This window comes from Staurois parvus, unplaced genomic scaffold, assembly GCF_062004578.1.
Source record: "Staurois parvus isolate SC_StPar_1 unplaced genomic scaffold, SC_StPar_1.0 ptg000750l, whole genome shotgun sequence".
Lineage (NCBI taxonomy): Eukaryota > Metazoa > Chordata > Amphibia > Anura > Ranidae > Staurois > Staurois parvus.
Genome location: NW_028318546.1, coordinates 1239920 through 1261116, shown reverse-complemented (window position 1 = coordinate 1261116; position 21197 = coordinate 1239920). Strand labels below are relative to the sequence as shown.

The window sequence follows — 21197 nt, the reverse complement described above, 5'->3', positions numbered from 1 at the left end:
ACAGTTCTGTGACATTCCCTCCATACAGCGGTTGAAACCGCTGTATGGAGTGAATGTCACAGAACTGTCAGAAATAGGCTATTTCTGACAGTTCTGTGACATTCCCTCCATACAGCGGTTGAAACCGCTGTATGGAGTGAATGTCACAGAACTGTCAGAAATAGGCTATTTCTGACAGTTCTGTGACATTCACTCCATACAGCGGTTGAAACATTGTATCTATTTGTTTCCATAAATGGAAACAAATAGATACAATGTTTCAACCGCTGTATGGAGGGAATGTCACAGAACTGTCAGAAATAGGCTATTTCTGACAGTTCTGTGACATTCCCTCCATACAGCGGTTGAAACCGCTGTGACATTCACTCCATACAGCGGTTTCAACCGCTGTATGGAGTGAATGTCACAGAACTGTCAGAAATAGGCTATTTCTGACAGTTCTGTGACATTCACTCCATACAGCGGTTGAAACATTGTATCTATTTGTTTCCATAAATGGAAACAAATAGATACAATGTTTCAACCGCTGTATGGAGGGAATGTCACAGAACTGTCAGAAATAGCGGAGCTCTGCAGATACACTTAGCGGAGCTCTGCAGATACACTTTTTGCCGGCTTGGAATTCTTCTTATTTTCATCCTACTTCTTCTTCTTCTTCTTCATCCTCATCCTCATCCTCTTCTTCTTCTTCTGAGGATGAGGATGAGGATGAAGAAGAAGAAGAAGAAGTAGGATGAAAATAAGAAGAATTCCAAGCCGGCAAAAAGTGTATCTGCAGAGCTCCTCTAAGTGTATCTGCAGAATAGAGGAGCTCTGCAGATACACTTTTTGCCGGCTTGGAATTCTTCTTATTTTCATCCTACTTCTTCTTCTTCTTCTTCTTCATCCTCATCCTCAGAAGAAGAAGAAGAGGATGAGGATGAAGAGGAAGAAGAAGAAGAAGAAGAAGAAGAAGAAGAAGAAGAAGTAGGATGAAAATAAGAAGAATTCCAAGGCGGCAAAAAGTGTATCTGCAGAGCTCCTCTAAGTGTATCTGCAGAATAGAGGAGCTCTGCAGATACACTTTTTGCCGGCTTGGAATTCTTATTTTCATCCTACTTCTTCTTCTTCTTCTTCTTCATCCTCATCCTCAGAAGAAGAAGAAGAGGATGAGGATGAAGAGGAAGAAGAAGAAGTAGGATGAAAATAAGAAGAATTCCAAGCCGGCAAAAAGTGTATCTGCAGAGCTCCTCTATTCTGCAGATACACTTAGAGGAGCTCTGCAGATACACTTTTTGCCGGCTTGGAATTCTTCTTATTTTCATCCTACTTCTTCTTCTTCTTCATCCTCATCCTCAGAAGAAGAAGAAGAGGATGAGGATGAAGAGGAAGAAGAAGAAGAAGTAGGATGAAAATAAGAAGAATTCCAAGCCGGCAAAAAGTGTATCTGCAGAGCTCCTCTAAGTGTATCTGCAGAATAGAGGAGCTCTGCAGATACACTTTTTGCCAGCTTGGAATTCTTCTTATTTTCATCCTACTTCTTCTTCTTCTTCATCCTCATCCTCAGAAGAAGAAGAAGAGGATGAGGATGAGGATGAAGAGGAAGAAGAAGAAGAAGTAGGATGAAAATAAGAAGAATTCCAAGCCGGCAAAAAGTGTATCTGCAGAGCTCCTCTATTCTGCAGATACACTTAGAGGAGCTCTGCAGATACACTTTTTGCCGGCTTGGAATTCTTCTTATTTTCATCCTTCTTCTTCTTCTTCTTCATCCTCATCCTCTTCTTCTTCTTCTGAGGATGAGGATGAAGAAGAAGAAGAAGAAGAAGTAGGATGAAAATAAGAATAATTCCAAACCGGCAAAAAGTGTATCTGCAGAGTTCCTCTATTTCTGACAGTTCTCTGACTTTCACATTTACAGCGGTTGAAACATTGTATCTGTTTCCGAATAAAAACATCTGTATCCTAAATGGAAACAAATAGATACAATGTTTCAACCGCTGTACATGTGAAGGAACTGTCAGAGAACTGTCAGAAATAGCGGAGCTCTCTGCAGGGACACTTTTGCCGGCTGATCGGGAAAAATCCGATTCGCGCACCCGAAGTAGGCTAATATTCGGATTCGACGCGAATCAAATTTTTCCTGAAATTCTAATCGAATTCCACTTTGCCTGGTTTGATTCGCTCATCTCTAATTAACACTTACAAATGGAAAAAGCACACCAAACCAAAAGATGCTAGTCTAATCTTTTGTGGCACTAAGCAGAGAAACTACTGAAAGGTCAGTCTTGAGACACTTCCAATGGCTCTCCTGTACTTAATAATATGAAAACTCAGATGACCAAGGTTGCAAGGTAAAGCATACGCAAGACCTGCAACAACCCTTAACCACTTTTCAGCACAGCTCTGCAAGTGTTATCAACACTCTTTCGTAAACTACATTGTCCCTAAAGTACTAATGCATGAGGAGGTAAAGGGGAAGAGAAGCCTAGGCTGTGAGCACAGTCCATACAGCACAGGTAGCAAAGGCAATCATTTTGAACCTAACCAGCTTTCCTAATATTTTACCATGACATACAAAGTATAATGAACAGATACAAGAGCACAGTTTTGGGAACATAAATTGTTCCATTTGAGCTTGCTTTTAATTTAAAATAATTGAATGTTAGAAATATAAATAAAAAAATAAAGCGCTAAGGACACTAAAGCTTAGTTTACACATGTGGCAGCCTTTGCCACTCCCCAGAAAGCAATCTGCTATGGATCGCTTTTTAGACATATTTTACAGGTGGTGAGAAAGCGATACATGACCAAATTATTACAGGTTCCACACTAAAAACACTAGCAGAAGTATGTATATATACATGCAATATATATAATAAAATATACTGGCCACTTGCTGCACCCACAGTTTGATATTCCATAGAAATATTGAAAAGCAAATCATTAAACACATTGAAAAGTGTGTTGATACCATTGGTTCCTGAAATTATACTTTTACACTAAGATACAGTACAGTGAATGTTTGGTGAACACCAGACTCATTGCTTCAGAAATATACCACGTAGAGAAGACCTGGGCAAATTGCTGGCCACATCCAGCCCTTTGGCTGTCCCTGCCTGGCCCTCAATGCCTCCACTGTCACAGGCTCAGAGAGGCACGCTGACAGATGTCTATGTAGCTTCATGAACTAAAGAAGCTAATTGGTACAGCCAGAAGGCTCTGTTCTGGCTGGAGAGCATAGTCTAGGACACGTCCTGGCGCTCACCTGCCACTCTGCTATCCAGCCAAGTTCTTACTGTGTTATATCCTGCATGCTGTGAAACCCAGGAGCCATGCACCTGTTCTTTACTTCAGGACAGGATCTGCAGAAATTATCATTGTACTGATCTCAGGCTCTCTCCTTCCAGTCACAGTGCTGTACAGAGGGTATTTGGCAGGCGGTATGGAGGTTTTGTATTGCCTACTCTCTGCCTGATTTAATCATTTAATGCACTACCACTCTGCAATCAATTGCAGACAGTTGTGGTGCAGCCCCACTGCATTCAGTGAGCAAGTTTGACAAGCAGTGCCATAGTTCAGCTGTACCATGGCCCAGCCACCTATTTTTACCACCTGCTAACTGCCCCTATGAAAAAGACCTATTTCATGAGCAGTTGTACCTATCATTCCTAGAGCCAGGTTTCATTTTATATATGTTTAAGTACTTACAGACCTTCCAAGTTCAAATAATATTGAGAAGAATTAAGTTAGGCCCTCCACAACAGTCCCGGTTTTTCATGCGGCCCCATGGGAAAATCAATTACTTACCTCTGCCTTAGAGTTTTACTTACTCTCATCACTGGTGTGCACAGTGACCACTGAACTGTTATTGGATTCTACCAGCCGATGTAGTTTCACAGATTGCTATTCAGAAACAGAAGAAAATAGACAACTGATTAAAGCTAAGATTTCCCAAAGCCTGTTAAATGCAGGTCAGTAACAAAGGCTGATTTTGCCACATGTCGAACCCCAAAATAATCTTTAAATGGTATGTATGTAGTGGGGTATTTTTTGGCACACAGCAATTACAGACCACCAGGGTTTTTTCAAAAAAATGTAATACACTTCTTCCAAAATATTACTAAAAAACATGTTTTTCAATATCACAAAGATAAAACAGGTTTCTAAAGATTTCCCACTACATACAGTACATACCATTTTGTACAAATAAACATCCTCCCAAATATAATCCCTTTTGGAAGAACAGGTATACTGCAACAGGTTAATAGCTAACATAAGCAGTCAGGAATCTAAGCCATTTAAATTCTGATATACTGTACAGTTAGCACTCATTCTGTTGATTGCATGAGATTAGATGAGAATTTAATTTAATTGCAACATATACACATGTTAGTTAAATTATGCTAATTTATAATACATATGGGCAGCACAGTGGCTAAATGGTTAGCACTTCAACCTAGCAGCACTAGGGTCATTGGTTTGAATCCCAAGCATGGCACCACCGGCCTGGAGTTTACATGTTCTCCCTGTGCCTGTGTGGATTTCCCCCCACACTCCAAGGACATGCTGTTAGGTTAATTGGATCCTGTCTAAATTGGCCCTAGTATGTGTATGTATGAATGTGAGTTAGGGACCTTAGATTGTATACCCCTTGAGGGTTAGGGACTGATGTGAATGTACAATATATATGTAAAGTGCTGAGTAAATTGGCAGGACTATATAAGTACCTATAGTAAAAATAAATATGAGATACTGTATTTATAACGTGTATTTGTGACCCCTGTGTCTGCAATTCTGTGCAGCCAACTAAAACAGATTTATGTAGATTATTATTTAGATGCGACAGATTTTCTCAAAAGAGATGCTCAATAAGGAAGGAGTTAGGGACCAGCTTATTCTGTTGTAGAGTAATGGAAGGAATTCATGAAATAAGCTACCCAACGGCTGTTTTATTCCTATAAGCCTGCAACACTGAATCGCAACTGTGTGCATGTGGTGCTCATGGTTGCAGGGGATTGTGGTGTGGCTTTATATAGGTGTGGCTTTATATACCTGAATGTGTCGCATTCAACAGCTGTACTGCCCACCAAATGTGGAGAGGATACTTCCATATTGGGCACACGTCACAGAAAATCAGGATTCTCACCCCATAACCCCATGCAAAGTAAACATGCAATCCCTATTTAATCCCACCAAGTGAAAGGAGATTTACCAATTCAAGTAAAAGAGAGCCCTGTTCACTTTGACCACAGGCCCTGTGTAAGAGGAACCTGCTGCCACTCTGTATTTAGTGAATTGGTAGTTAGTGTTTTAGACTACATGTTGTCAGATCAGTAATATACGAAAGAAATGTAATATGTACCCAGTAAGAGAGTAATGGGCTCCACTGAATCATGGGTAAAATAGATTTTATATTACACTGCTATCTTTACAGAGGGATGCAAGGCTTCTTTGTTAACAGGTTTGCCACTACAGATATTGTTATTAATGATATGCCATGCTAAATAATGAAAAAAAATACCATTCTTAGATCATAGACAGTCAGAATGATGGATAGCACAGTGATCACAATAATCACTATAGAATATTCAATATATCCTTCTGCTAGCCACAGGCTGAGGCTTCCAGCTTGAAAGAAATAGAATGGATTTAAAACCTGAAAAAAAATAAAATAAAACAGTATTTAAAACAATAAAAAAACTGGTTTTATATTAGTTGTAATTTCAGAGATACAGTAATAAGGGATATTAGTGTATAGAAAAATCTCCCCCCCAATGTTAAGAGTATTATGGGAATTGCAAAGCGGGTACCTGGGAGAAACTGTTTCCTTTCTGATTGTGTCTCTTTAATTGAAAGTCTGTATCAGATTTTCTCATCAAACTTAAGCTGACCATACACTGATAGATTTTTATTGCTCATTCTGTGGGCTGAATGGATAAAGTCTACAAAATACCTTCATCTACGCTATACAGTGAGGATAAACAAACCCCCTACTGAGCTACTGTATTCTGACATCTGGCAGCTATGGCTGTCAATATATCTGTACAGTGCCTGCATCTGATTGGATGCAGCTAGTTTCCCAGACAATTTTCAGCCCGACTCCTTAAATTTTTCATTGGAAGGACATTAGGGATGAGTGGGCCAACAGGGTTACACTTGAATTGGATTTCAGATGATTCATCACCTCCACCCTATTTCTTGGAAATAAGGAGATTGGAGGTGTTCTTTAATCCAGCCAAAGAAAAATTGGCAAGGCTAACAACGCTGCTTGGGATTTCAGTGCAGAAGAGTAACTGTGATGTCTGTTCAGACAGAAAATCTTATTACGTGGATGTACTCTTAAATGCTGATGCTTCTTTGCATCAGCATTTGCCTTCACATTTGCTGATAACTGTATTCCCAAACATGAAAGTTCCACAATCAGGAGCATTGATGTTTATAAGTGTGTGGCCATGTACAGCTATTCACTTGTATGTATTCACTTGTATGGCAGGCTGAACATAGCTCCTTCTGCTCCCTGGGTAAAAAAATTACCAGTATCTTACTCCCAGTGTTTTTTAGGCATTTCACCATCTATGGTATGTGCATGAGGCCTAAGGAGACAAAGCATGTTATTATTGTTGTTTTTCCCAGACATACAGGTGAAACTCGAAAAATTAGAATATCGTGCAAAAGTTCATTTATTTCAGTAATGCAACTTAAAAGGTGAAACTAATATATGAGATAGACTCATTACATGCAAACCAAGATAGTTCAAGTCGTGGTTTGTCATAATTGTGAAGATTATGGCTTACAGCTCATGAAAACCCCAAATCCACAATCTCAGAAAATTAGAATATTACATGCATTCAATAAAACAAGGATTGTACATAGAACAATATCGGACCTCTGAAAAGTATAAGCATGCATATATACTCAGTACTTGGTTTGGGCCCCTTTTGCAGCAATTACTGCCTCAATGCGGCGTGGCATGGAAGCTATCAACCTGTGGCACTGCTGAGGTGTTATGGAAGACCAGGATGCTTCAATAGGGGCCTTCAGCTCTTCTGTATTGTTCAGTCTCATGTCTCTCATCTTTCTCTTGGCAATACCCCATAAATTCTCTATGGGGTTCAGGTCAGGCGAGTTTGCTGGCCAATCAAGCACAGTAATCCCACGGTCATTGAACTAGGTTTTGGTGCTTTTGGCAGTGTGGGCAGATGCCAAGTCCTGCTGGAAAATGAAGTCAGCATCCCCATAAAGCTCGTCTGCAGAAGGAAGCATGAAGTGCTCCAAAATCTCCTGGTAGACGGCTGCTTTGACCTTGGACTTAATGAAGCACAGTGGACCAACACCAACAGATGACATGGCTCCCCAAATCAACACAGACTGTGGAAACTTAACACTGGACTTCAAGCATCTTGCAGTGTGTGCCTCTCCATTCTTCCTCCATACTCTGGGTCCTTGGTTTCCAAATGAGATGCAAAAGTTGCTCTCATTAGAAAAGAGGTCTTTGGACCACTGAGCAACAGACCAGGTCTGTTTTTCTTTAGCCTAGGTAAGACGTTTCTGACCTTGTTTGTTGTATAGGAGCGGCTCGACAAGAGGAATACGACATTTGAAGCCCATGTCCAGGATCCGTTTGTGTGTGGTGGCTCTTGATGCACTGACTTCAGCCTCAGTCCACTCTTTGTGAAAGTCCCCAACACTTTTGAATGGCCTTTTCCTGACAATCCTCTCCAGGCTGCGGTCATCCCTGCTGCTTGTGCACCTTTTTCTTCCACACTTTTCCCTTCCACATAACTTTCTATTAATGTACTTTGATACAGCACTTTGGGAACATCTAACTTCTTTTGCAATTACCTTTTGAGGCTTTCCCTCCTTATGGAGGGTGTCAATGATGGTTTTCTGCACAACTGTCAGGTCAGCAGTCTTTCCCATGATTGTGATTCCTACGGAACCAGACAGAGACCATTTAAAGGCTCAGGAACCCTTTGCAGGTGTTATGGCTTAATTAGCTGATTAGAGTGGGACATTTTGAGCCTAGAATATTGCACCTTTTCACAATATTCTAATTTTCTGGATTTGGGGTTTTCATGAGCTGTAAGCCATAATCATCACAATTATGACAAATCAGGGCTTGAACTATCTTGCTTTGCATGTAATGAGTCTATCTCATATATTAGTTTCACCTTTTAAGTTGCATTACTGAAATAAATGAACTTTTGCACGATATTCTAAATTTTGAGTTTCACCTGTACACTGTGATAGCATGTGTATGCCTCCTATATATACTACTATAAGGCACTATTGAGTAAACAATAATAATAACCTCTTTAAAGAGTAGCTTCCATACTGGTACAATTTCAACTTCAATAGCATTTGGTCCACAAACAGTCCTCCTGCAAAGGAAAGTTCAGAATGACTTAAAGTGTACACGCAAATTACTGCTAACCTAAAGCCCAAATAGACTTTAACATTTAAACCAGCTAAATATATTGCAGGTGCATAAAAAAGTGTTCTTACAGTTCTCTTTATAATATAACCACAACCTGAATAGAAAAGTCAGTCTACCTGCCAGTATGCTGCATAAAAGAACTCTTTGCGGAAGCACAGCCTCTTAGTCAGGGTCCATCACATCCCCTTCTGAGTCACACCTATAACTTGGCAGTTAGAAAAGCTCATGCTTCCTGCCAAATTGAAAGCTCTACCTCTGTGTTGTAAGCTCTGCAGAGAAGTCACTGCTTCCACACAGAGAACAAGGGCCTTTGTTTGCTTTTCCACCTTTTTTTTTAAAGAAAAACTGAAAAATATTTTTGTTGTGATGCATGTGAAAAGTATTTAACTGCTTGCCGGCAAAGCAGCTCTCCTGCACCCAATAATGTACCCAGTACGTGATCCAGTTCTTAGTTAGGGGCAGTCATGCTCATGTGATTAGACACAGCACTAGCCTATCAGTGGGTTCTGGTCAATTACTGGTGGCCGGGAGACACTGATCGGTGAAAAAGAGGATAGGAGAGAGCTCTGTGTATGTAAACAACACAGAGCTCTGTCCTGACAGCGGGGATTAGACTATTTACTATCACAGTCTTGCTCTAAGTCTCTGATCACCACCGTTACTAGTATAAAAAATAAATAAATACAAATTCAAGTATATATAACGTAGTTTGTAGACGCAATAACTTTCATGCAAACCAATCAATATACACTTATTGGGATTTTTAACCAAAAATATGTAGCAGGATACATTTTAGCCTAAATTTATGAAGAAATTCGATTTTTTATTTTTAATATCATGTTTTATAACAAAAAGTAATTTTTTTTCTAAATCTTTCAGTCTTTTTTTCATTTATATAATAAAAAATAAAGAAAAAAAACAGTGGTGATCTAATACTACCAAAAGAAAGCTGTGTAAAAAAATTAAATACATTTCATTTGTGTACAATGTGGCAATTATTACTTGAAGTAAAGCAGTGCCAAATAGAAAAAATAACATGGTCAGGAAGGGGGTAAAATCTTCCAGAGGGCAAGTGATTAAATGATTAAAACTGTATGTTCAGTTTAGCTTCAAATAACAAGGTACTCAAGCTAAACATTCGCATGTATATATAAAGGTATTGTTTTAAAAGTTTCCTGTGAAAGCTTATTGTTCTGTGCTAATCCTGTCTTTCATGTTTACACATCCTTTAAGGTAGCATGTTTATTTTCAGACCTGAAATGTTATGTTAACTTGAAACACTCACATATGGAAATCATTTAGTAAGATCATAAATTATGTATGATATTGACTTTTAGTAATCAGCTTTCAATGTGCAGTCCTGAAAGTGTGGTTATGCCCAATACCTGTAAGCAAGATGACCTTTCATCCATGAAGGATAGATGAACATTCAGGACATAGTGCTCAAGCTCCTAATTAGGATTGCATAATGACAGCCTTGTAAAAATCCTTCCTAAAACTCAGAATCTGACAATAATGTGCTCATTTATTCACACCTGGTGACGTGAATGCAATAAACTAAGGAATGTAGATAATCTGGAGAATTCTCATTAGCAAATATAGATAGAGGGAAACTTTCCATCAGCCGAGGAGCCAAAACTCTAGCTTCCTTTTCAACCACAGGCTAAAAGGACATGCAGGGACCTCATGTTCAATAACAAGAGAAAAATCCCAGTTTGTCTAAAAATGCTCATAGATATGAGATGATTGTTGAATAATTCATCTGATTTTGGATAAAACAGAATACAATTGTATGCTTATAGGCACTGTTCAGACAATACATCACATGACTACCCGATCTTAGGTAAGAATTGATCAAACAGGTTCAGGGGCGGACTGACAACTCATGGGGCCCCCGGGCAATAGGGGATCATGGGGCCCCTGTGTCCTTGCCCAAACTCAAAAAAGCCTATGAAAAAGGTACCAGGGGCATCTCATGAAGCCCCCTACTGACCCCGAGCCCTCGGACAGTGCCCGAGTTTCCAAATGGTCAGTCCGCCCCTGAACAGGTTAGATTTTGAGACTCATTTCCCTGAGTTAAGGCTAATGCGGTTCATAAATATCATGGTATAAATCATGGAGTTCAAACAGCCATCTCAATGACCTACAGGAATATTACAGTTTTTAGTACATTCCAGTGGTTTAAACAGATATAGTACTTTGTATACAGGATTATGGGAGGAATAGCAGTGTTTAGTAGGATAGCAGAGAAATAGATTTCTCAGGAGAAAGGTCATTTGCAATCTTGCTACCATCATCTTACTTGCACCATCCCCTACAAATCAGGATTTATAGGAATATCCTCAAAATTAAAGCAGTTCTACAGGCATTTTTTAAAATAAAAACCATGTTATACTTAGCTGCTCTGTGCAATCATATTGCAAAAAGCGACCACATACCTCCTCTTCTGGGTTCCCCCTCTTCTGTGTCTGCCGCATAACAAGCCACTTGCTATGGGGGCACTCATACAGGCTTGCTCCTTGGCTGGGCCATGTGCATCCATAGACACACAAAGCAAGGATATGCCCTGCATTCCCCTGTTCCCTCCTCACAGGATTTGACTGACAGTTCCCACTGATCTCAGTAGGGTTTATTGAGAGCAGGGAGAGAGGAGAAGAGACTTGCAGCTGGACACAGCCCTGGGTCAATAGAGGACTCAGGTAAGCAAGTGTCAAATTATTTTTTACCTATGTATTAAGGTAAAAAAAGAACAAACATTTTAGCTTTATAACCACTTTAAATATCTCTGCTGAACAATTTCTGTAAGTATATTTGGTTTAAAGTGATTGCAAACCTTCATTTTTTATTTTTTTTAAATAACAAACATATACTTACCTGCTGTATGTAATGGTTGCACAGAGCAGCCCCGGTCCTCTTCTTGGTGTTCCACCATAGGAAGCCACTTCCTATCGTGGCACACCTACATGCTCTCTCCCGAGCCAGCAGTCTATAAGACACACAGAGCATGGCACAGCCCAACCCTCTGCTCCCTCCCCACTGGCTGTGATGGACAGCAGTGGGAATGTCTTAGCCATTAAGGTGAGAGAGAACAGAGAGAGCCTCTGCTCTCATGCACATCGCTGGATCAAGATCCGACCCAGGTACCTAAACGAGAGGCTGGGGAGCAGGGGCGGACTGACATGGGGCCCCTACTGACCCCGGGCCCTCGGGCAGTGCCTGAGTTTCCAAATGGTCAGTCCGCCCGTGCTGGGGAGATACATGAAGAAGGCTTCTTACCTGCATGGCATGCATAGAATGCATGAAGGAAAAAAACCTTCTGCCTTTACAATCACTTTAATCTGTAGGGGTCAAGCAGCTAGTATACAGATGGCATCTGTCTATTTCTGTAAATTGTCTTCTATCTGCTACTAATAAATAATAGTTTCTGCCTTTCTTGAGCAATACATGGATCAGATAAATAAGCATCAGTCAGTGTCTCAACTGCATGGCTGGATAAGTAGGGCTGTGGCATATGTATATTTATCTTGTAATAGGTTCAAGTGTATGTATAGCCATTTTTTTAGTTTTCTACAGAACAGGCAGGTGTGAACACCTAAATGTTTTTTGCTGTTTGTATCTCACTGGATAGGTTTCTCTTTACTTCCTGACCTGTAGAAGCATCTAGAAATAATAGGAAATCTCACTAATGTTAGGGGCATTACTGTCTTAGACAGTTGTCCCATTTGTCCCTATTTAATATTTCACCTTCAACTCTGGCAAAGAGAGAGGGTGAATCTTTCCAGTGGGGACACAGACAGCAATTTAAAATGTTTCTCTCCTCTATCCAAAAATAGTTTTGCCTTTACATACACTTAAAGGGTAACTCCACTTTCGTGGGGAAAAAAATAACACATAAAAAATAATATAACATATACAATTGGGAGTAATATTGTAACTGTGTTATTAACCACTTGCCTACCGGACACTTATACCCCCTTCCTTACCAGGCCAATTTTCAGCTTTCAGCGCTGTCGCACGTTGAATGACAATTACGCAGTTATGCAACATTGTACCCATATGAAATTTTTATCATTTTTTTCTCACAAACAGAGCTTTCTTTTAGTGGCATTTACTCACTGCTGGGTGTTGTATTTTTTTGTGCTATAAACAAAAAAAGAGCAAAAAATTTGAAAAAAAAGTTTCTTTGTTTCTATTATAACATTTTTCAAACAGGTAATTTTTCTCCTTCACTGATGTGCGTTGATGAGGCTGCACTGATAGGCAGCACTGATGGGCACTGATAGGCAGCACTGATGAGCACTGATAGGCAGCAGTGATGGGCACTGATAGGCAGCACGGATAGGTGGCACGGATAGGTGGCACGGATAGGCGGCACTGATAGGCGGCACTGTTAGGCGACACTGATAGGTGGGACTAATAGGTGGCACTGATAGGAGGCACTGATGAGCTGGCACTGATGATGAGTACTGATAGTTGACACTGACAGGCGGCACTGACTGGCAGCACTGCTGGGCACTGACTGGCAGCACTGCTCGGCAATTACTGGCAGCACTGCTGGGTGGTAATTACTGGCAGCACTGCTGGGCTGCACTGATGGGTGACACTGGTGGGCACTGATGGGCACAGGTGGGTAGCTTTGGTGGGCACTGTTGGGCACAGGTGGGTGGCACAGGTGGGCACAGGTGGGTGGCACTGCTGGGCATAGGTGGGTGGCACTGCTGGGCACTTGTGGGCGGTACTGCTGGGCACTTGTAGGAGGCACTGGTGGGTGGCACTTCTGGGCACCGATCAGGCATCCCCTGCAACATAAATGTCATTTTTGGTGAGACACTCCCAATAGGAAATCACGTCTAAGGGCCTGGTTATACCGGTATGATTTCAGATGCGGTTTGGGAATTGAAATCACCCCTGAAATCGCATCTAATGAATGTGAATGCAGTGCAATTTCTAAAGTAGTTCTCACACAATTTTTTCTGTAGTTTTTTTGCAATTTCACATACATAGAATATGATGGAAATTGCAGTACAAATTGCAAGAAATCATTGAAAATCTTCACAAGTAGCAATAAGTCCTCAGAATTCACACCTGAAATTGCACACAAATAACGTGATTTTAATTCACAGTGGTGTGACCAGTGACTAAAGGGATGCAGACCCTGTAATTTTCCTCATTAAAGCTCTGCAGGTGCAGCAGCTGATTGATGATTATAAAACCACTCCCAGTAGAGTTAAGGTAAGAATCTGCAACAAAGTTTGTTAAAATCATTGCAATGTATATTGATCACCCACAGGGGAATGTTTTTTCTCAACAAAAGTGGAGTTACTCTTTAGAATTAATCCACATTTCACATTTAATACTTTTAGTCAGCGTTAGGATGCTCATTTTAATTCTCAGTAACATAAAGAAGGATGTACACAAATGCTGTATTGGAAGAAAACAAGTTCATACCTTACTTCCTGTTCCTTTATACTCAGACCTAATCCAAACCTTGAATGGATCTGTGAACAAGTGTAGGCATCTTCCAGCACTCTGGATCAGTTTAAGAAGAGAAACATTAGAAACAGTTCTGTAGACATTGCACATACCTATTACACATGAGACATGTCTAAAGCTACAGTACATATGATGCTGTGTATGGTAAAGTAGTATATGTTTGCATAAGACCTTCAAACCAAAGCATTTATGGGTGCTCAATATATTTTTAACAAAAATAAATTTTGTTCAAGCATGGATTCCTAACTCAAAAAATTACCTGCTATTGTTCTCAATCTTCTCCAATTTTTTTTTTGAATGCTGTGACCCAACTTCTTGTTAGAGGGTGGCAACGTGTGTGATGGTCCCACTGTATATAGGAACTTAGCCACCCTCTCTAGAGACTATAGACTATGGGATTTGTAGTTTACATAGAGCAGTGCAGATGTGCAAAGCTTGTTCCAAACAACCAGAACTGGGGGGAGGAAGAGGTTTGGGAACTAACACTGGATGTTACAAGGAGGCATTAAAAATAGATTACTGGGCTATTAGAAAGTGAACGTGTATGGGTTACTGGGGCACAGAGGAGAGAACAAGAGATATAGGCAATACTTCACATGAACTTTTGACCCATTTGTATTGTGATATGCTGATATCATGTCTCACAAGTATCTGAAATTGCTAATATACTTTGGGGCTGATTTACTAAAACTGGAGAGTGCAAAATTTGGCGCAGCTCTGCAAAGAAACCAATCAGCTTCCAGTTTTTTTAATTGAAAAAGCTGAAGTGGGAAGCTGATTGGCTACCATGCACAGCTGCACCAGATTTTGCACTCTCCAGTTTTAGTAAATCAACCCCATTGTGTTACTATTTTAACGCCCCTTGTGCAACCCAACTAAATTTGACTTAGTAAATAAACCCCTTTGTGCACCAGATTTTGCACTCTTCGGTTTAGTAAATCAACCCCATTATGTTGTTACTAATTTAACACTCCTTGTACAACCCAACTAAATTTGGCTTAGTAAATAAACTCCCTTGTGCACCAGATTTTGCACTCTCCAGTTTTAGTAAATCAACCCCCTTGTGTTGTTACTAATTTAACACTCCTTGTACAACCCAACTAAATTTGGCTTAAGAAATAAACCCATTTGTGTACTGCTCATGCCATCATTTCAGCTGTAATATTTTCCTTTTGTGGACATTTTTAAATACATTTAAAAGTAACTTCTGGCGTTGTAACTTTTTTACAATGTTCATATTCATCTACTGTAAACTAACAGTTAACAGTTGTTTCATTTGTTTGAGACTTCAGAGGGTTTTGTAAGTTTAATAATGTGTCACACTCTGTATTGCTATGATTGGCCAAAGACAAAGTCGCAAAAACATCAAAGTTGTAAGTAAGTTGCATCGAAGTTGCAAGCAAATGTTTGAAATTACATAGGGACATAACAAATGAATCCGAATCTTCAAAAATAAATTCCAAAAATGTGAATAGATTTGGAACAAGAAATATATGAAACAAATCAGAATATGTGAAACCAATTCCAAAAACAATTCATTCTAACATAGCAAATATGACAGAACAAAATATTTACCTAGGTGGATGCAGCATCGGTAGGTGGATGCAGCATCTCTCCCCCATCGGTTCTAAGGGTGAGAACTCAGCGATCACATGACTGCTGATCGCTGTGTTCTCACAACTGCTGTGAGCAGAGAGCGGGACTGTCAATCACCGCTGTCTGCTCTACCCCCTCCAGCTGTGGAGGGGGAGGGAGCGGGTGGCTCAGGCTCTCAACGGATTACTAGTGCCGCTCCAGACTCTGGGTGGATTCTGACTTTAAAGTTGGGATCTTTCTCCAGCCAGAACTGGCTGAGTGACATCAGTCAACAGCAGGCTTCAGCGCACTCTCAAAAGGGTCACAGGAGTGCAGAACAAACTGCACTCCTGTGAAGCACAGGAGGAGTACAGCCAAAAGAGCTTTGGCTGTACTCCTCTAAGGACGCTGACAATCACCGGGGTTAAATTACAGCAAGTTTTCACTACTAAAATACAGCATCACTTCATAACATAACATAACATACCCAGCTTTCTGAAATCTTTTTTCTTTATGTAACCAGACATACTTGATTTTCTGCACCCAAATACATCTAACCTGTTAGAACAAAAGAACACAACATGAAAAAAATAATGCAATAATAAACTTCCTGTTAAAAAAGAAAAAAAATGTGTACTTAATAGAAGCACACATAAAGTAAACACACAAATGCACATACACTATATTTTGTATTATATAGTACATGGTATTCTTAATGCCTATGGGTTTACTGACATTTTTCAGCTTTGTAGACTGTTTATAAAGTGGTCAGTATTGAACTATCAATCTTTGGCTATTTTTTCACCACTGGAAATATGTTAAGAATTTGCCAAATTTTATATTGTATGTTTAAAGGATTAACTGACTAAGCTGTATTCAATGCTGTCCTTCAGCGTCCAAATTTTTTCATTGCTACCCAGATCTCATTGACATTGACTGTATTTATAATATACACATATCGTACATATATATGCAACAAAATCTAAAAACTATCCTTTTGTTTCTCTAATATGATTTTTCCTTATTTAGTGTATGTCAGGTGAAATCCAAACACAGAATGGCAACTGCTTTACAGATGCTTAAGATTTATTTAAAAAAAAAAAACTTGCTATTAAACGTATTAAGTAAAGCAATATGAAGAGTGTTCTAAATGTACAATGTACCATGTAGCAAAGTGCTACATATAACCTTATTATTTAATTTGCCAAGTGCATTTCATATGTTTTACTTGATTAACCTCCCTATCCATAATGGTGTTCTCAAACAAGGCTTTAGCTGTTCTCAACCACAGCTTCATTCTAAAATGGCATAAGGTATAATCAGCTGCAGGAAGCCCCATCAGTGTTTTTTGTGAAACCACTAGCTGTTTGCAGTGTGCAGCACCCAGCTCTTAGCAAACAAGTTGAACTGATTAGCTCCCGGGCTTTTGATATCACTACAAGAGCACTTTGTTGTGCAATTTATCACATTGAATCTGCATTGTGTTTCACCTCACATAATTAAGATTTCCTGTGAGCTCTGGCATCCATCATGGAGCAATGCAGAGAAGATCCAGCACAGCCCTGGCACCCCCTGCACCAGCAACAGATCACTGCAATAGTGATGTATTGCTTGTTTGTGAAGGCTCTCATTTATACAGGTCATGGTATAGCTAATAGTATGCTGCTGCCTTTGTTCATGTTTGCAGACGGATATAGTGGACAAATACTTCTCTGGAGAGGATCCTGTATCTGATCAGTGACAAGGACTACTCACAGGAACATCCATAAGTAGGTACTGTCACGATTGCAAGATCGCTGCCACCAACATGTGACAATCTCACGATCGCTGCCACCAATATGTCACGATCGTGGCGTCAGACCTCAGACCTTCTCACCAAACTCGTGACCGAAGGATCGGCCGATCCAGACCGCGATGTGACGTGCGTAACAATGCCACACCTAGCTGCACCCTACACACCGATTTTCCAACTAATGGATTTCAATCTGTGCCTGCAGCCTGGATGCGCTTGTTACTGGGTCAAATTAATTACGCAACTGACCCTTACACTGCCACCACCCCTTTTTCTACAGAGAAAGGGGTAACTCTCTTTATCAAATATACACTGTAATGGTTGAAAAGTCATCTGTCCAATACGGTCACCACAGGCCGATTGGGCAGAGGATAAAACAAACACAGTAGCATCTCTTTAGAGGCAGGAATTCGTAAATTGCAATTAAGCTCTTTAGAAACAATTTAACACTTTCAGAAAGAAAGATTTATTACTAAAAGAGTCAAACAGGTGCAATAAAATATTTACAGAAAAAGATGTAACTAAGATATATATATATACATACAAAGAACCATAGCACAGCAAAGAGATATCAGAGAGGAAGTTAGAGGGTTAAGTTACTTGCCAATTAAGCCTTAAGCAGATCCAAGTTTCAGAGCAAAGGGTCTCCCCAGGTGGTATATTGATGTTACAATTGGGAAATGTCTTCAACTTAACTTTTTAGGCCTGCTAGCCTGTGTTTTAAAGTCCCCCAGCAGGGGGGTGGCTCTGAGTAACTGACCAATACTCTGTTTAGGGAGGGATCGGCGGGCGAACTCTGAATTAGAACCAACATCTTCATAATCCATGATATGAAACATAGGGGCAAACTGACCTGAGGAATGCTCATTTAATTCTGTCACCTAAGCTGCTAGGTCTTATGAGGTTAAAATCTCCTCAACTCCTGGGAAAAGCTGCCTTATCCTGGTTACAAAGTGAGAAATTACACAGGTCCTTGGGCAGCTAGTCTCTGTCTCTCCTGGGGGGCTTTGTAGCTTTGGGCCCCCTGCTGCTCTACCTGCGAGTGACACTTTTAACACACACACATCTGTCACTGTGCCTCTCAGGAAGGGAGGGGGATGGAGAATGAGAAATGAGAGACACAATATATACTCCGTACCAAGATGGAGGTGCCTACAAAATGGCTGAACTGCATACTTCACTGTGTTTTGCGCAGTTTTTGCGACAGGTACTATTATTATAGAACTGTGTACAGCCAGTGTTAAGTCTGCCCTCTACCCAATAGAAATACACAGTGGAAGAGGATCTGGACTGCTAGGAATGCTGGTATGAACAGATGAATGTGGGAGGTGTAGTTCTTTGCAAATTGATCAGGCTTGGTAGACTGAGAAAAGACTAAGCACTGGTCCCATGTTCACTGAGCACTAGTCCTATATCACTGAAGCTGAGCAGAGGAATAGGAGGAATGTTGTGGTTTCAGAGCTGAGGACAAGGAGAGTGTGGAGGACATTCAGAGGGACAGAGTGTGTTTCAGGCTGGCAGCAGACTGTTCAACACCACACGAGAGAGGAGCAGTGCCAGACATCCTGGAACACTGGAGAGTGCCACAGATTCTGACAGAGCCCACTACCTGATCAAGGGGAATGACACCAATAACACTGACCGATTGTGCTGCCAACAGTAAACAGAGGGAGATCACCTTCTACCACAAGAGCTACTGAGAGGATACTGGCCAGACCCCACTACACGTAGACAAAACAACATAGGAACAGTATTGCTTGCAGGCATCACAGTGCTAGTGCCTTTATCAGTGTTTGAGTGGACATTATCCTGAGCACTTCGACATAAGAGCTGGGCCCCAAAAAGATGGCCAGCAGAGGAAAGAGAGTATATTAGAGACTGCTGAACTATTATGGAGGTGTAACTCTCTTTAGTTAGGACTGCCCCAAAATAGGGTTTAGGTGACGTTGTCTTTGTCAGGTTTTTTTTAGAGTATATTTGTTACTGATGTTCACCTGTTTGCAGTATATTTCTTACTATTGTTTAACTGATTGCTGTGTCATTACTGTTCATATCTCTTTTGCCACAGGGTTACTGCATTTACATCTGCAATAAATATTCCCCACCAAGCCAAGTGTATCAGAATGAATAGTGCTATTTCTAGAGTCGTGGGCACAGGAGCAGGGGACCAAATACAGCCAGCCGCATCTTTGGGGGTAAGTGCTACACATACATTAGCAGCTCCTTCAGAGGAAAGAATTACATACGTTAAAATAGCATTAAGAGACAGATAGTAGGGAATGTATCTTTTTCTACGTTTTTCCTTTAAAAAGTGCATATATGATATAGTAAACTAGAACAAGCTGCAAAAATGAAAAAAATTAAAAAAAATTGCCTTATAAGAAAATGCTATGAAGTAGTTAAGCTACAAGATTTCTCAAGACCTGTCCCTTAAGCTTCACACTGTAGTCATTCATTCAGAAATACAATGCTGGGAAAATGTCCATGACTTCCAGATTAACTGTGTTTGTGTCCCAATTCAGCAGAGATTATATTTGGCAAGGACTTTTATATTGATTTACGTCTCACGTGGCAATGCAGCAAGTGTGCTAGTTAAGATGTTATGGCTAGTTATAATGATACTCATTTACTGCTTCATCAGCAATGGAAATCTAAAGTATAATTCAGGCAAATTTTTCTTTTTTCAATTTCAATAAATTTGCATAGAATGGAGAGGGATTAGAACAACTGTCATCTTTTTACTGCTGCCTGTTCCCAAGATAGGGAAATTCAACCTCTCTGATTGTCTTTTTTACACTGATCTCTGGGAGGGAAAGCGAAAGAAAATCCCAAATTTGGGTTGTCAGCAGGACAGGTGATAAGCGGAAATCTTCCAATGGCGCACTAGTTTTGGTCACAATCAGGGATTCCCTCACTGTGGAGGAAACTCCCCCCACTTCTTGTTTTGACAGTGGGACAGGGCGTGAAGGGAAATGGCCACAATGGAAAAAAGCAGGGTTATAACACACCCTAAGGCTCAGTTCACACCTGTGCATTGTATGTGCAGTTTAGGTGCGTTAAAAAAATTCCTGTTTGCTTCATCTTTGCTGCGCTTTCATCAAAGCACACATTCTTTTAGAGTTCAATGATAACATACCTACAACATATGTATAAATGCACCTAAAACACAATGCACAAAAAACGCACGCCCAGATGTGAACCATGCATTACTCTATCCAATATGAAAAAAAAAAGTTGCTGCAGATATTGGGTCTGGGAACTTCATTATGTCCATGGATAAAAGAGATTTTAACAACTAGGACACAATGGGTTAAACTTTATCATCCATTGTTTCTAATACTGGTGTTCCTCAGGGCTGCATACTAGGTCCACTTGTATCATTTGAAGATGATACGGCAATAGTGGAGTTGATATATCTTGACAATAACAGGGGGTCTAAATGCTGAGTGATGTTTAGTTAATGATTTTCATCCTGATACAAATAACACAAAATAGATAATTGTAATGTATTGTAATTGTATTTGTAATGTAATGTAATTGGTTTAAAAGATGAATAGACCATGCTATCTTATATAATATTGTGGAGGAGGTAGAATTGTATTTGTAATGTAATGTAATTGGTTTAAAAGGTGAATAGACCATGCTAGTTTATATAATATTGTGGAGGAGGTAGAATGAGTTGTTTGTTTACATATTTAGGCATTCATAAATTGGAGGGCTTGACCAGGAGTACAAAAATTAAATTTTTGGTCAAGAATGCGCAGCAGTGCCTTTTTTTCAGAGGATTTTATGGCACAACAAGCTTTGAGAATTAATGTTACCACTATATGATAGAGAGCATTTTGATATATTGCTGTACATATCGGTATTCTATTTGTACTAGAGCTAAGAGGAAATATTTGCAAAGGTTGTTTAAAACAG

The 21197-nt window shown here is 40.1% G+C and overlaps 1 protein-coding gene across 1 annotated transcript in view; it reads right to left on the bottom strand.

The window, feature by feature from the left end:
- The window catches only part of LOC149445014 (putative cation-transporting ATPase 13A4), an 89488-nt gene that overhangs the window by 50721 nt on the left and 17570 nt on the right, over window positions 1–21197 (bottom strand). Inside the window, exons 4-8 of the mRNA XM_089654290.1 lie at window positions 15972–16042; window positions 13865–13945; window positions 8291–8360; window positions 5501–5635; window positions 3810–3882 (exon numbers count right to left, since the gene is read on the bottom strand). Of these exons, the coding sequence (XP_089510416.1) occupies window positions 3810–3882; window positions 5501–5635; window positions 8291–8360; window positions 13865–13945; window positions 15972–16042 (430 nt within the window). The remainder of the gene's footprint in view (window positions 1–3809; window positions 3883–5500; window positions 5636–8290; window positions 8361–13864; window positions 13946–15971; window positions 16043–21197) is intronic.